The sequence below is a fragment of the Brienomyrus brachyistius genome, chromosome 16 (genome assembly GCF_023856365.1).
Source record: "Brienomyrus brachyistius isolate T26 chromosome 16, BBRACH_0.4, whole genome shotgun sequence".
Lineage (NCBI taxonomy): Eukaryota > Metazoa > Chordata > Actinopteri > Osteoglossiformes > Mormyridae > Brienomyrus > Brienomyrus brachyistius.
Window position 1 is genome coordinate 27606231 of NC_064548.1, and position 16836 is coordinate 27623066.

Consider the following 16836-nt stretch of genomic DNA (forward strand, 5'->3'; position numbering starts at 1 on the left):
TGGTTACTTTCTTGACTTATTTCTGTTTTCTATTTCTTGTTTAAAGACTTGAAGAAAGGGTATAAATATTAGGACTGGGTGATAGTTACATAGCAAAAGCGTCATTCATTCATACCCTACAAAACAACATGTCATTCTCCTCTGTAACCAGCAGGGTACTTGGGGGTCACAGCTGGATTGCACAAAATAATCAAAAACACATTTACTAGTCTAAACCCTCTTACCCTAAATTACCCTGATTAGCTTTGAAAGAAGGTAAGCGAAAGCAGCTGGAAGTCTGAAATGTCCAGTGAATTAAATAAAAGATACTTTATTTCGATAATAAAATGTGTTTATGTTTTTTGGTTTAAATCCATTACGAAACAATCAACTGCCAAAAAATCACATCTGCAGATAAAGTCAGGAGTCATATAGTTTAGGAGTTTTATTACTGTTTATAACGGTAAACAAGTTTTTAATAAGGATAGAATTTAGTTTAGTTAAAATTATAGGGACTGCTGGGAAATGAACTTGTCAAGGATAGGGCAAAGATGTTAGTGGTGTTAGTGGTTTACCTTAAGTTGGTGGGCTGAGTTTGTTTAAATTTTAAAGTCATGAAATGGATATTTGTTTTTTTAGTGCCGTTTAAATTTCCATTATGGCGAATGAACAGTTTTTTGTAAATATACTTGCATTGCAGAATGATCTAAGAGATTTTGTCGATTAAAGGGTAACATTTGTAACAATGTATCATTTTAAAGGGTTTAGACCCTTACATCCCTGGCAGAGATCAAAATGGACCGATACTGTCAGTTTTGTTTTTTCAAGGAAACAAGGTGGTAATTGTTCTGCTTTTTTGCCCTTTCTGTAGTACTGCTTAGCAAAGTACTGCTTTAAATGTCTTATTAGACAAATTTTTTGCTAATTATCTAAAAGCTTTGGTTCTGGACGGATTCTCTGTGACGCATATATTGCAGCTCCATTCTTGTTCTCGTGAGAAACCATTAAAAGCCTTTCTCAAATGCCAGACCCATTAAGTGGTCTATGTCAGAATCTCTCTTGATTTGTCTCCACTTAAATTGAAGAGATTTCCAAAAGGTTCAATCTGCAATCCATTATCACATGACCCCTAAAACTTAGTTGGATTCCCGACATAATCTTTTAATACTACTCTGTATTTGTCTGTGATACAGTAAAATGTAAAATGATTTTTTTAAATGAACTCTTGACATTTACACTTAAAGTACTTTTTTGCTTTGTTTTGTATAGCTTAAATCCCAATGACTAGGCGTTTTATATCTCCCATGGGATTGTCCCTTAGGCTTCAAACCTCAAAGATATGTTGAGGTTCATGACTTCGGAGGTGTTCATTATTTAGTGAAAATAACCAAAGTTCAACCGCTACATAGTTCAAGCATTACATTGTCTGTTCTGGGTAAATTTCTGCTAAACTCTGAGGGCACGTTGTCATATGGAAGGAGATGGAAAGGTGAAGCAGTTTCACCACTATCCTATGCAGGAAGGGGTTGTGTGGGGATTAATGAAGAAAATTAGGGGTACGAAAACTCAAAGATATCTGTGTAAGTTGCATAAAGCATTTGAAAATGTAAAAACTTCGCAAAGAAGTAATAGTTTTTTTTCCTGCCCATTAAAATGACCCACTGGTGGTGTTATTACATGTGGTGCATTGAAGGGGATGTCAGTCTTTCAATCCAAACATCATTTGAATGCTGTTATGTGAAAGGAATATTCTACAACTGCACAAAAGAACTCCTACTTGAGTTTGTGCCATAAAGTCAGTCTTTAGTTGCTGAGGGACCTTGCTGGTTGTTCTGTATTTATGGACCATTTGCCAGTTCTTACTCTACCATACTGAATAAATGAGACCACTCAGTTTTGTTCACAGTGCAGAGTATGGTAGGTTCTTTCTAGGCATGTAGCCATGTTTGAAACTGTATTGAAACTGTAATGATGTGTCATATGAGGGGAGCAATAGGGCATTAAGATGCATCATTTAATATTTTTAGCATTTGCTATATAGCCTACATAACCTGCACCATTTTCAAGAAGCTTCCTTGGTGTGCTTTGAGCTGTCCTTAGTTTTAAAGTGAAAAGAAGTCTTAAAAAGGAACAGCATCTGATTAAATTGCAAATCATTCTGCTTGTTTTGTGATGGTAATCTGGTGCCTAAAGTAGTGCATGTTGCTTTTCAAGCATATTTGCAAATGTATTTTGTGTTTTGTTTTACTAGCTAGATATGAACAGAATTCTTGTTCTGTCGAAGATGTTCGTTCCATCCATCCATCCATCCATCCATTTTCTGCTGTTTATATGGGTTTGGGTCAGGGGGGCAGCAAACTGAGCAGGGATGCATAGACCTTCCTCTCCCTAGCCGCCACCTCCAGCTATTCTGGGATAATACCAAGGTGTTCCCAGGTCAGCCAGGAGATATAATCTGTCTGCCATGTCCTGGAACTGCAAGTATCTTTGTTGCAGTAAAGAGCTGGTCCAATGTTTGACATCCAGGACAGAATCCACATCGATTTTCTTGGATTAGAGATTCAAGTGTCCAGTACCTCAGCATAGACCTTCCAAGGAATGACCAGGAGTTTGATCCCCTTGAAGTTGGAACACATCCTCCAGTCCCCCTTTTTAAAGTTTGGGACCAGCACTCCAGTCTGTCAATCCAAACACGTAGTCCTCAAGCTCCATGCAGTGTTGAAGACCCGTGTCAGCCAAGACAGCCCAACAACATCCAGAGCTTTTGGAAGCTCAGGGCAAATCCCATGCACGTCTGGGGCCTAGGGGGCCATGGTGCTAGGTGCACTCATGAACACCCTTAAGCCTGAACATGGTGCTTATTACGAATAAACTGCGGTTAGCACAGAAGTCCAATAACAGAGCACCACTTTCATATCAGGCAGGCTGTTCCTCCCAGTCGTACCCCTTCAGGTTTCAGTGTCATTACCCACATTCGCGTCAAAGTCCCCCAGCACAACAATGCAGTCCCCACAGAGGGCGCTTTCCAGCACCTCTAAGGCCTCCAAGACGGCTGGGTACTCTCGACTGGTGTCCGTCACATACAGACAGACAACGGTCAGAACCCGTCCCCCGACTTGAAGTCAAAGGGAGGTGACCCTCTCGTTCACCAGAGTGAGGTGAGCCCGACTATATCTAGCTGGTATCTCTGCTTCCCGCTCCAGCTCAGACTCATTTCCCACTAGAGGAGTTGCATTCCATGTCCCTAAAGACAGATTTGGTCGTCCATGATCGATCTGCCGATCTAAACAGCACCCGGTCCCCACAGCACTCCCTGCAGGTGCTGAGCCCACTGGAGGGCCGATTCGTGTAAATCTTGCAGGCTTTGTCCAGCTGCTCCCCATGGGTAAAGACCCAGCTACCAGGCACTCACCTACGAGCTCCCTCCCTTAGGCTTAGGTTCAGGTTGGGGGACGGGTCTCCATAATCCAGGCGAGGTTACATGGTCCTTAATTGTTCCTGTCATGGTTTTCTGAATCACGCTTTGTCTGGCTGTTCGTCTAGAACCAGTTTTCCTTGGGAGACCCTACGAGGGGAAATAACCCCTGAAAAATAGCTCCTAAGATCACAGAAGCACACAAACCCCTCCATCATGACAAGGTGGTGATTCATGGAGTGATTGACAATGTTGAACAATTCTCATGTAGCACATTTCATAATCTTTGTTCCATCCTTGCTCCGGCTTTTTGGGAAGCAGTGTGAGACAATGTAGGACTGCAGCCTGAATGGTAATTTTATAGGCTGATTCCTTTTTTTACCAAAAATGATTTTATGTATGTTCAATTTACTGCCTTATCTTTTGTTTGAAATTGCAGCCTTTTTCTTGTGTAATTTTCCTCTCTTATGTAGATGGACACTAAATTATCCCGATGCACAGAACCATGATAGGTCTCACAGTTTGCTTTCAATTGTGTGATGCTGTTGGCAAAAAAGTGTTTGCAAACCAATTACTTTAATGGGGGGAAACTGTCAGCTTTTAATTTTGCATTTCAGCACTTCTCTGATAAATTCTTTATCTTATAATTGCATAGCAGGTGTATAATGGGATGTGTGTTAATAAACTGAAGTTTGCATGACAATGAACATTTTGAGTGATAACAGAGGTGGTGAGACACAATTGACATTTCCCTGTGTGAAAACTCCAGCTTCCAGTTTTACGTTTTTATTTATCGCTTATAAGGAACACTCGTGTGTTTATACAAAATTGTTTGCAGCTGGGGTGTCATGTAAATGCTTTCTTGCATATTTAAATTTGCCACAGTTTGCAGTAGGGTCGGGCAATATGCGGATATTATCGATGATTGACCATATCAAATAAGTAACCCAGTGTTGACATCTGACAGTGACTAACCGAAAATCATCGTTTTTCTTAAGGAAGTAGCCTCAGGCTACACAAAAGCAAGATAAAGATTTATGATTTGGCTTTCAGTTCAGCCTCCTAGCCTATGTTTGATTCAGAAAAATAATGCGCACATTGGTATTTTCTTACTTTTTGCATGGTACGTGAAGGTTTTAGTTCATGTAAACGTCTATTATAATGCTAGTATGCGACTAGGGCTCACCCTAAGTCTGTGAGCCTCTGCTTACGCCTTCAGATGGTCTGTGACGTGTTAACGTATAATGAATTCCGGCCTGCCGATCGATCGTTTTCCACAGACTAAAAACAGTGATCATCCACTCTAATCATTCAACTTTGATGCCAGTTGTTCAGAGCATGGCTTCCCAAATTTTTCTTCCCATGACCCCCATTTTGCCGACCGGGGGGGGTGCCCCCTCGGAATATTGACCCAATGAGCTGTTGTGGTCACGGTTAAAAGGGAATACTTTTTCATGTTGTTAAAATGTTATAAACATAATATTTTGGAAATCATCTTGACACCCCAACCATTGTCTGACAACCTCTGTGGGGGCTGTGACCCCCCACTCTGGGAACTCCTGGTTTAGCACTTATATATATATATATAAATTTCCTTTTCTCTTTCTCTGGGGGAAAAAAAAAAAAAAAATATATATATATATATATATATATATATATATATATATATATATATATATATATATATATATATATATATATATATATATATATATATATATATATTTACATGTCTCATTTGGTGCTTTTGTGTGTGTGTCTCTCTGTGTGTCTGTCTCTCTCTCTGAATAGTGTGTGTCCTGCACTTGTTTGGGTTGTTCCCCACCTTACACCTTTTGTTTTTGGGATAGGCTCTGCACCTTGGCAACTCTGTATGAGACAAATGATATTGAAGATCAATAAATAAATAAAAATTATTGAACTCTTAAGATCATTCAGCCATCATTTATCGTTATTAGTTTATCTTATAAGGTTTATACACATTTGATTGATTTGTGTGTTTTGGTAAATGGTTGCATGCATGTTAAGGGAGGGTGTATCCCACTGGCAGGGGGGTGTGCTCTCTGAAGCCAGTGTATACCTATCCTATTGGCAGTTGGGTGATGACACTGTCAGTTTTGTGTTCTAAACATGACAGGTGTGTGTGTGGTCTGTACAGTTTGAAGTGGAAGTACTGCTTTGACTTGCGATGTGGATTTCCAAAGCAGAAAATTTAACATGATCCTTAGTAGGGGGAGTGTAATGAGAGAAAATCTGGAATGTGTGTTAAAAATGTAGAGCAAAGTCACTCAGAGAGGCCAAGCTAGGGGTGAACCTTCAGATGCTGTAGCAAAATGCTGAAAGGGATTCCCTGCTAGGCACTAATAAGCAAGAGGCTACATGTGATATAAAGACAACTCACAGCATGTATTTCTGTGTGTGTGCACTGCCTCCCAAGGTTTAATCTAATGAGGTACTCATGCACAGACACAGCAGGGCCACCCCTGCAACAGGACGCGTGAAGCAGCAATAGCTGTTACAACACTTTGTATTTCTTGAAAGTTTTGATTTACTTGCGCTTTTCCCTCCCATCTCATTGGTCCTATTTAGGATCAAGTGCTCTTTTTAAAGAAGACAGCGGATATGAAACACCTCTTGTGTTCTCATGCTTGTTTTCTCATCTGTGTGTGTGTTTGTTTTTGTGTTAGTCTGTGTTGAGATGGTAAGAATAGTGTCCTGACATTGATATTCTGTTTATGCTTGGATGTAAATAGTAACTGAATGGATTCCAGCTTCCAGTCGCTGCAGAAGCTATACTTAGAATAATAGATAATTAACATAATTGATCATTAAGGGAGTAAAGCAAACCTAATGGGTAACAAAAGTACACAACAAACTTGATTGTAAATCAAGCTTTTTAGAGTTTAAAGAGCATAATTTTTTTTTTTTACCAAACCAAATTAAGAAATTATAAGTGTTTAACTTAATATTAAACAGTTTTATATTGAAAGTTTATATTAGAAATGATGTAGGACAGTCATAAGTGGCGTGTGTGTGTGTGTGTGTGTGTGTGTGTGTGTGTGTGTGTGTGTGTGTGTGTGTGTGTATATATATATATATATATATATATATATATATATATATATATATATATATATATATATATATATATATAGTGGTATGTTTAGTTTTGTCTGCATGTTTGATGTAATAGCAAGCATAAAGCCATCAGAACGTACTGTGTAATATTTTTCACACAGCCTACATGTGCCTACAGTGTTAATAGCGATATTGCATGTTGTTCATGTTACGCTATTGTCATGACACACTGCTGACTTTATATGAGCTCAGCATGTGTTCTTTGAGCCAACAGTCATTTTTGTCCTAGCTGTTTGACTCAATGACAGTGTGGAAATTTAGCAAAAATGAGTGCGGATGAGAGAAGTGAACCAAGACTGGTGACCAAAAGACATCCAACTTCTGCTGTGTGGACATATTTGGGATTTCAGAGACCATATTAAGGAAAAGCAAGTGATTTATTGGCACAACTTGTAGCAATACCAGCTCATATGACACACACTGTAGGTACAACATAACTCTTTGTATTTGGCTGTAGTTTATTTTATATTTTATTTTTATTTTGTAGTATATTTGCGTTTTCAACTCCTATTATAAATATTGAAATATTTATTGCAGTTTTCAGAAAAATCCCCCAGTATTGTTAGCCCATGCTTTTATTCTGAGTCAGTAAGGAACTCCTGCCACTCTCCAACTGAGTGTAAAATCGGACACTGCCTACTGTTTGATGGGCCCTGTTTTGTACTTTTGGAAACGGGAACAGGCTGCATTTGGATAGTGTTACAATTAATGTGCGACCTGACAGAATTGTCATTCTCCATTGCATACATTATTAATGCATATTTGACTTTGTATCACCGTAAATTGTTCTTTTTCAGTAGTTTGCATTTTTTCTGTTGACAGGCAGGGGGCTCTCTAGTGTAAGAGAAATGAATCGTTTGCATTCTGCAGTGGTGCTCCAGTGTGGACTGTGTAGCTTTTGTTTCTTACCCCTAAAACAAATTTTAGTTTAAAATAATGCTGGCAGTACATTTCCTTATCTACTTCTTGTCATAGTCTATGTGGTTAGGGTCTTACTCCAGTTAACTGTTTTAATCAAACTGGCACTTTGGCCTTTGTCAGGAACTTGTACCAAGACATTTGCAAATGCAGTTATGAAGCACCATTCATGGCTTTTCAGATTATTAAATTTAAATATTATTAAAATTAGCATTACGGCCTATGTAATGTCATAGGGGCAAATCTCAGGGATATAATGTACTAGTCCTATTCAATACTGTGATGCAAGATGTAATTTTGGAAAACTTCAAAAAACAGCATCTGAACAGCTTGAAATGTGTAAACATAAATCTCCTTTTTTGGAAGTGAAAGTTCATTCTAGCTAGTTGGCAAAACTTAAATTTTCTGTAATTTGTTGCTGTTGTTGTAGTCCTACAATGAACACACAAGGAATCTATCGCATTGATGATAACCGGTTATAAAAGTACTTGACTTTTTTTATCAGTTGGTTGCCTTTTTGCGGTTTACTGCGTAAATTGTGCCGTTATGGTCCATGCATGGCTGTGTTCCATATGTTTCATACTGGTTATTGGACACAGATGGTTGTGGTCGTCCCCTGTGTACAACAGTGATATTCCTCAGACCCGCAAAGGGCAGCTGTATTAGATGTTTCCTTCCGGGTAAAACGTGGAAGGTCTTGTCTCTCCAGCATTATGACCATCTTCCTGTGCTGTTGGAGGAGCTTCTTCATTTCAGTAGCGGCACTCAGGTATTCAGACTGGGGAGTGGCCAGGTCTCTGCAGGTGGGTACACCTGGTATTGGTCTGGTCGCTCTGATGACTGCTATACTCGGGGAGTAGCTGTTGCTATGGTGGATCGGCTCCTCTAGATGGTGCCCTGCTTCACTCCTTTCATTGAGCGTATCATGAGACTCAGGCTAAGGCACCTTTCGCATGTCTTGTCTGTTGTCTCAGTGTATGCTCCGACCGCGGTGAGTGATGTCTCGATAAGGAGACATTTGCAACTTTATTCTGAGGTTGATTGCTGCCCATGAGATGACACTTCTCTGGTCTTGGGTCTTCAGTGTGACCTCTGGCCCTAACAGGGCTGCCATAAGGACTGTGTCGGTTCCCACAGGTCTGGAGACCGGGGTGAAAGTGGCTTCATGTTCCTTGGCTTTTGCAAAAGCTCTGGGTCTGTGGGTTGCTGGATGCTGGTTCCAACATCCTGAGCCGCAACACTGGACTTGCTGCTCCAATGCTGGTGGTGTGGCGAAGGAGACCAGGCCAAGGGAACGCCCACGTGATACCTGGCTGCGGCAGATAGATCACCATAGATGGTTATTTCCAAAGGGCGGGACTGGGCAGGGTGTTGGCTCGGGGGGGTCACCAATGGGGATCCCAAGGTGTTTCATTATGTAGTGGGAACCATGTATGCTCCTTACCCTGAGTGACTTGACCTGATCTGACATTTTAATTTAAAGTTTTCTTACCTTAATTGATTTTATTATACTGCTCTCCTCTGCAGGGTTGGTCAGTTTTTAGTCATTGTTCATAGTGATCCATTCTTTTAAAAGATGGATGGTGTTACAGGGTTTGTGATTTGCCCATTTGCAATTTCTTTGCTCCTGTACTGGGTGAAGTATTGCTAGACGCATTTATTAGAATAAGCTCTATAGATAATCTCTTTGGAGAACCATCTTTTACTTGCGTCCCACTATTTCTAGTTTCCCCCAAGGTTTTCCAGTTACATACTGTAGAAAGCATTTTAGTAGCTTTTTTTTCTTTCTTTTCCCATAAAATGTGTAATTGAGAGATGCTAGATTTTTCTTCAAGCCAGTATATAATTCGGTACATTTGTTATTTCATGTATAGGCCTGTTTTGCAATCCCTAGGACTACAAGAATGGTGATTCATTTATTTATTTGATTTAGTTGAATGAAATTTCTTACCTTTTGCTGTATTCTTGCATAAATGGATTCAAAAATATTTGCAGAAATCACGCATAATCAGTTTTTCGTTGTTCAGGGACTCGAGGGTAAATTCAGTAATGCAGACTGGAGACAGTCTTTCTGTGTGGACACCACATGCACAACAAAATGTCAAATTTATTTTTTTTTTCAAATTCATGTCAGATTTATACGTTCATTTTATGTGGTGTTAGTGCAGCGACAGTGTACCGTCTGCGAAATTCTACCGTCGTCAGACCATTTTAATTACTGTATGTACAAATTATATTTTGCATAATTACAAGTCATTGAATTTTCTGTTTGAAAATTGTTGTTTATCTGTGCATACAGTAAAAGCCAAATGTGCACGGAAATGCCTCCACTTATTTTTGCTGCGTGTTACATATGTTCTGTATAGTGAAAATTGTAGACCCAGGTTTTTCTGTACACATTGAGACATTGTAATGTTGCACATGCAGACTTTTGCATTTATATACTTTTACATTATTTGTCATAGCATTTTCATAATAGTCTGTCTTACCAGTCATTAGTTTTGTTAATTTCTTGAAGCTGTTATTCAAATTGCATGTTGAAACATGGTAATTACTGGAGGTTTTTTTTTTTATTATTAAACTGTCATTGATAATTATTGTTGTGTTTTGAATGCTTGGCTTTTTTAATACTGGAGTTGCTTATTTGGGCTTTTCCCCCTCCTTTCAGGGCAGCCTGAAAAGCAGCCATCAGATTTCTCCACAGGAGTTTCTTAGTGAGCTGAAAACTGGGACGGTGGACGAGAGACTCTTTGCCTGTCTGGAGTCCCTCCGGGTTTCCCTGACCAGCAACCCAGTCAGGTAGGCAGTGTGACGCTCGCTTTAGCTCAGCTATTCTTCTTCCCAGGAACACACGGCCCGTCCCATATGTGGGTGATGTGTTGTTCCGCCTCATGGCCGTCCCCACTGCTCCCCTGATGTCAGGCCAAAGCAAACCGCATGCTGCTTCTCATTAATATTTATTACTGATACACAAGTGCCTGTGGTTTTCTTGCCCGCCTTTTAATTGTTTGATGCCTATCTTCACAATTACCCTGCTGTTTTTCTGCATTTGTATCACAAACATGACATGAAACATTGGAAGGGGGTAGCCATAAATAACTTTTGAATAATTAAAATCTTTTGCTGCACTGGCTACCTTAATTTAACATTTTATGTTTTCTAATGTTGTTTGCACAAAGAAGGATGGTAACCAAGGAATGGAAAGAAGAATATAAAACTTATGCTGAACTTCAAGGTGGTTTTCTTGTGAAATTAGCTCTTATGAATGTTTGTCAATCACAGCTGTAGACCTGGATGCATATTTTCAAAATTATGGAAAACACTTTGAGTAATGGTTGTTTGTGAGTTCAGGTGGCAGAAAGAGCAGCGCACCCATCTTAGGGCAGGTAGACCGGCTTGTGGGCCCTATTACACTTTGGGTTTGTCATTGTTTGTGTATCCAGCAACAGGAGCTTATTACTCCTGCCGGCGTGCCCTCGGAGCAAGAGAAGGAAAGAAGAGAGGAACTGTGGGTTAAAATACTGATGTGTGTAAAATTAGAACAGACCTGTAGGAGAACTGCTTTTTGTGATGGTCTCAGCAGTGATGAGCTGTGACAGCATAGCAGTGATAAAAGGCAGATAGTCACACGGCATTGAGGGTGGTCTGAGAAAAGCCCACTATACTGAAGCAGGACCTGACCGCCTGTGGTGGAACGCTGCTGGCAGTGGGTGACGGCATGATTCATTCACAGAGCCAAAACGACGAACCGAAGACGTGTCCAAGTGAGCTCCTTCTATACCAGGAAAACGTACCGTTTAAACTGGGATATTGTATCGTGTTCAGATAAAGAAGGACTGGCAATTTCAGAGGCTCTAAAAATGTCCTGGCATTATGAACCAGCTGTTTGGGCGCTCCCTGGCCAGCGCTGTCGCCTTGCCTCTGGAGTCTGTACATTCACCCTGCATTGTGCCGGTTTCCTTCAGGTATTTTGCTTTATTGCTGTAGTCCAAAGTCACGCAGTTGGGCTAATTTGGTGTTTCAAGAATTGTCTGTACCTTATGTGAGTAGGCGCCCTTCTATGGACTGGCCCCCCATCTTAGATGAAGCCAGGCCTTAGAACCCGACGTTGCCTGGCATGCCCCCCCCCGTGGCCCTCATAAGGATAGGCAGATAGATGATGAACGAATTAGTGTGTGGCATCTCGGTGCATAACCACCTTGAAACAAGGTGGAGCTAGTCAGAGGTAATTATAAAGTGTGAGAGTTGGCCTGTTACTGTATAAAGGAACAGTGATGTATTGTAATAGTCAACTAAATATGATTAAGTTGGGGAGAGAAAAAAAAAAGCATTTTCTGATAAAAATCCGCTTTTCCATTTTTTAATTTGTCTTAAAAAGACACATGGCACCGGCAGCGTGGGATTTTTCTTAACCTCTGTGAACAGACCTGGTGCTTCTTACACTTTGAACGAGAAAATGATTATGAATACCGGTGGTAGGGATACGTGACTTGTTATGAAGGGGCGCACAAGTGTTTAAGCCTGCAGGCAGGGTTTACTGGGGTCAACAGGTCTGCGAAGGAAGAAAAGGGGAGTGCATATCTTCTTCAGAAAGGTTGCCAACAAAATGAATTCTGAGCAGACAGCGATGGGGAGGAACATCTGTTGCTGTCAGCGTGTCACCGCTGGGGGCCGACCCTGGGTGGGAACCCCGAGCTTGTCAGGAGCTCAAGAGTTTGGCAAGTACATGAAAATGCGTGTAATTAGCTGCTCATTTTTTCTGTTCAAAGCTTTTCTTTCAAATGTTTGGAAACAAATAAGTCTCTCATTTTACTCGGTCTCATATTAAAGGTGTAAATATATATGGGTTTATATACAGTGCCATTATTTTTGTTAGTGGTCAGTATCAGTGTGATTTTGGAGTTTTGCGTATTAATAGTTAGACCATGAATAAATGGTTAGCTATTGAAACAAGTCACTTAATATCAGCGCTTTTAGCGTCGTTTGCCTAATGTGCAGACCTTTGTATGTACTGCTCTGTTTTTCCCCCCCTCTTCAAAACGGCTAGTTTTTGTTTGCGCATCCAAATACCCGCGAGGGATCTGGGGGAAGGTGTGGTCATTATGTGCCCCCTGTTGTCTGGATGGGGACAGAGAGGAAGCAAATCTGATTTTTTGGCAAGCCTGTATGCTCTGGCTGCAGATCAGCAAGCCTCTGGCAGCCGTTGGGGTATCATTGGGGACTGTGTGCTACATGACGGGCCCTCATTTCCGGCTCCGAGTGCAGCCTGGTGGACATCTTCCATTTCCTTTCGCTTTTATGAAGGTGACTTTGCCTCTCTGATGCAGACAGTTTGAGATGGATGTTAAATTGTTTTCATGCTGAGGTGAACTCTGACGTGGTTTTCTTGTGAAAGTAAGAAAGTTTTTTATTGTCAATGGCAGCAGCAGACCTGGATATATATTTTCCAAAACAAGGAGAAAATTAAATGATATAGTTTCCCCGTAGTTTTTGTCAGTTGTTTTTTTCCAAGATCCCATCCAGCTAGTTCATTCTAATTAGCCGCCTGCTTAACAGCTCATACTGTATGTGTGGTGGGAAGCTTAGGGCTCTATGCAAAGCGCAGCTAACATTCATGGTCATGTCTAAATCCATTTTGCTATTTTGATGGTGGAAAAACCGCGATCTCGCTTCATACCTCTATACCATCCCATATCTAACAATGGTTCTTTTGTATTGTATTAGATCAGCTGGATCAACACTAGCACTCCTCCTTTTCCCAGGTGTATTTTGAACTGAATTATTATAGAACTGGACAATGTGCATCATTAATCCCACAAGCTATGCAATTCTTACAACAAAATCACATTGCGAAACTTTTTTACATTTACATTTTTTACATTTTACATTACTGTGCTGTCCTGTACTTTATTTCTTTTTGTGCTTCCCTGATCTGATTCTTCCAACCAGATCGCAGTTAAAGCTTGGCTCACTTCATTTGTCCACATAGCCATTGTTGTTGTTTATTATTATTAATTCTTATTATTATACTATTTTATTATATATAAAATACCCCACTGCCACCTTTGGTACTGGAGCTTTTGATGTGGCTGTTCTGGTTACCCTGACTGAATGGTTAATGAAGCGTTTCCTTTCTGTTGTCAGAAGCTGGTATGTCGCTCTTGGATCAATCACATGTCTGTCATGTGTTGCTGTGTTTTGTTTTGCAGTTTAATGAGTGCAATGAACATTTACATTTATGATAAACAATCACTGTAGAGAATCGCAATCTCAATTCTAAGCAAAAGAATTTTAATTCATTTTTTTTTTCGGAAACGTGCAGCCCTCCATTAGTGCATCTTGAGGGTGTAGCTGTGTCCGTAACGAGCCTTGTGCACTCGCACGTTTCTGAAACATGCCGTTCAACAATGCGCCACTCACTTTAGACATGCTTTTCGTTGGTCAAAAGCACAATGTCATTTCACGGCCTTCAAATAGCAAAAATAGCATTGGGTCAGTAAGGTGCCCGGCCACGTCTTATTTAAAAAACAGCACTCCTACAAGCAGAAAGCAGGCACATAAGCATTTGCTGTTTTGACGACGTGTGCATGACGGGAAAATAAGCAGTACACTGGTACGAAACTAACAAACCACTTTGTGTTGCGCTTCACGCAGGAGGAAAATGGCGCCCTCAGTGTAATAAGACCTGAATGGTCTGTGTTAGGGATGGAGAGTCAGGTAAATATGGCAGAGATGAAAAGGTGTGCGAAAAATCCATGTGATAGAAGCTCAGTAGAGCTACTCAAGTGGGGTCTGAAGTGCAGAAGTGGATTCTGTATTTACTAATTATTTTATGGTAAAGGAGAATAAGATTATTGATTATAGTTTTTGTAATGTCAGATCTCATCCTTTGGTGCACTGAAATTTCTCAAAATAAATAACAAAAATGGTTGAAATTAGAGAGAATGTATAATATATCTGTTCTATAAGTAACCTCGCAAACTGACATGTAATTCATTTTAGGAAAAGAAGCAGTATGACAGTAAAAGACAAGTGGATGAAAATGGTCGGGCTTTTTGAAACTACTGTTCCTTATTTGGAATCTTCAGTCATGTTGTATAAAGTGTGTTTAGATTTCAGCTTTTACTCTTTCACTTTTTTTATCACAAGGGATTTGCTAAATTTCTAAAGAATGAGGTGAAAGTGTTGCACCACATTTAACACTGAGCTGTGTCTGATTGCAGACACAGACCCTGCCGGTCCCTCTGAGGTTTTAAAGATGTATCAGGCTTAGGGTGGTCAAAAGAGGGTATTATGCCACATTATGCCTTTCATGCCACATCAAACTTCCCTATGGAACGGAAAATTCAAGTTCGCTTTGACAGACTTTAAAAAAAATTTGTGACAATTTGTGGCATTGTACCATGCTTTAAAGCATAAAAAAATATTTTTCATTCCATGTGGACATTACTTAGGAATTATTTCATATTGTACTTGGATGTTCTTACCTTTCACAAAGGTAGCATTACAACCGTGGACAGGTGAAGCAAATAACATTGATTATCTTGTTACAATGGTACCTGTGAAGGGTGCCATTATACATTAGTATATATTAGGCAAGTGAACAGTCAGTTTTTGAAGTTGATGTGTTGGAAGCAGGTGTAAGGATCTGAGTGACCTTGACCAGGGCTGAATTGCAATGGGTCAGAGCATCTCCAAAATGGCAGGTCTTGTGGGGTGTTCCTGGTATGCACTGGTCAGTACCTACCAAAAGTATTCGAGGAAGCCCAACTGGTGAACCAGCAGTGGGGTCATGGGCGACCAAGGCACTATGATGTGCATGGGAAAGCTAGTTCTGCTCCTTCGATCCCACAGCAGAGCTATTTCAGCACAAAATGTGGAAAAAATAAATGGTGCCTAAGACTGAAAGGTGTCAGAAGACATCACAGCTTGTTACATAGCCACAGACTGGTCAGAGTGCCCATGTCCACTGCGGAAAGTGCGTACAATGGGCACATGAGTGTCAAAACTGGACCTTGGAGCAATGGATGAAGGTGGCCTGCCCAGATTAGCCACATTTTATGTTAAATCATGTGGATGACTGGGTGTACATGCATGGTTTACCTGGGGAAGAGATGGCACCAACATGCATTATGGGAAAAAGGCAAGCTGGCGGGGGCAGTGCCGCCTAAACATGGCAGCAGATGTACACTCCTTCATGGCAACAGTATTGCCCAGTGGCCTCTTTCAGTAGGATAATATCTCCTGCCACACTGCAAAAATTGTTCAGGAATGGTTTGAAGAACATGAGAAAGAGTTCAAGGTGTTGACTTGAAATTCCACATACCTCAATCTGATTGAGCATCTGTGAGATGCACTGGATTAACAAGTCCAATCCATTAAGGCTCCACCTCTCAACCTATAGGACTTAAGGGATCTGTTGCTAACGTCTTGGTGCCAAATATCACAGGACACCTTCAGAAAGAGGTCCAATGATCTGATATTCAGGATCGGTATCAGCACCAATCCATACCTATTTTGATGGCTCAGGTTTTGGGGCCATGACGGTCCGTGTCCAATACTTATTTAGTTTTTGCCATTCTGTAAAAAGGTAACTCACTCCTTTTCTTGTTAAATTGATTTGTACTATCAATTGCATGTCTTTCCTATTTTTGATGTGCTTTGGTGGCATTCAAACGCTGTTGCTGCCACTTGGTTTTCTTGCCATTTTGTGGGTGTGAGTGCTGTGCTTTCTGCCTGCTATGTGACGTCACCCTTTGCAGTAGGAGGAGTGCAAGAACATGAGCTAAGAGGGTGACGATAGTAAATGTGACTTGCATGCTTGCAAAGCAAGCTAAAAAATGTCTTGGAAATACTTTATGCTTGAAGCAACAACTATTAGCATTTTCTTTTGTATTTACTAGTTTACTCATATTGGCTCTCTTCAAGTATCAGGATCGTATTGGCACTGAAAAAGTGGTGATCGATGTACCTCTACCATCATAGATCTTGTGGAGTCCATGTTTCGATGGGTCAGAGCTGTTTTGCTGGCATGAGAGGGACGTACACACTACGAGGCAGGTGGTTTTAATGCTATGGCTCATTGGTGTACATGCACAGGTAGCTGATTGAAATGGCAGGAATGAAAATAAAAATGTATAAAACTGAAGCATATTCTTATTGTTCACCAGTTGTTAATCTGCTTTCTACAATGGTGGCTTTCACAGTAAGATGCTGAAATCGTTTTGCACTCAAAACACTCCTATACATTTACTGTATGTTGGAGCTGCCCAGGAAACCTAAGCATATGTCTTGTGTGGTGCCTGGATTGCATTAGATTGAAATGCAAGATTAATTTGAAGTTTTTGGACATAGCCTTGTTAACTGTTGAAAAATGAAATGGTATT

General features: G+C 40.4%; 1 protein-coding gene across 3 annotated transcripts in view; it reads left to right on the top strand.

Moving 5' to 3' along the window:
- The window catches only part of LOC125709581 (protein diaphanous homolog 3-like), a 185063-nt gene that overhangs the window by 18057 nt on the left and 150170 nt on the right, over positions 1-16836 (top strand). For all 3 annotated transcript variants that reach the window (XM_048978175.1, XM_048978177.1, XM_048978176.1), the window contains one exon: positions 10119-10249. In XM_048978175.1, coding sequence (XP_048834132.1) covers positions 10119-10249 — 131 coding nt within the window. The remainder of the gene's footprint in view (positions 1-10118; positions 10250-16836) is intronic.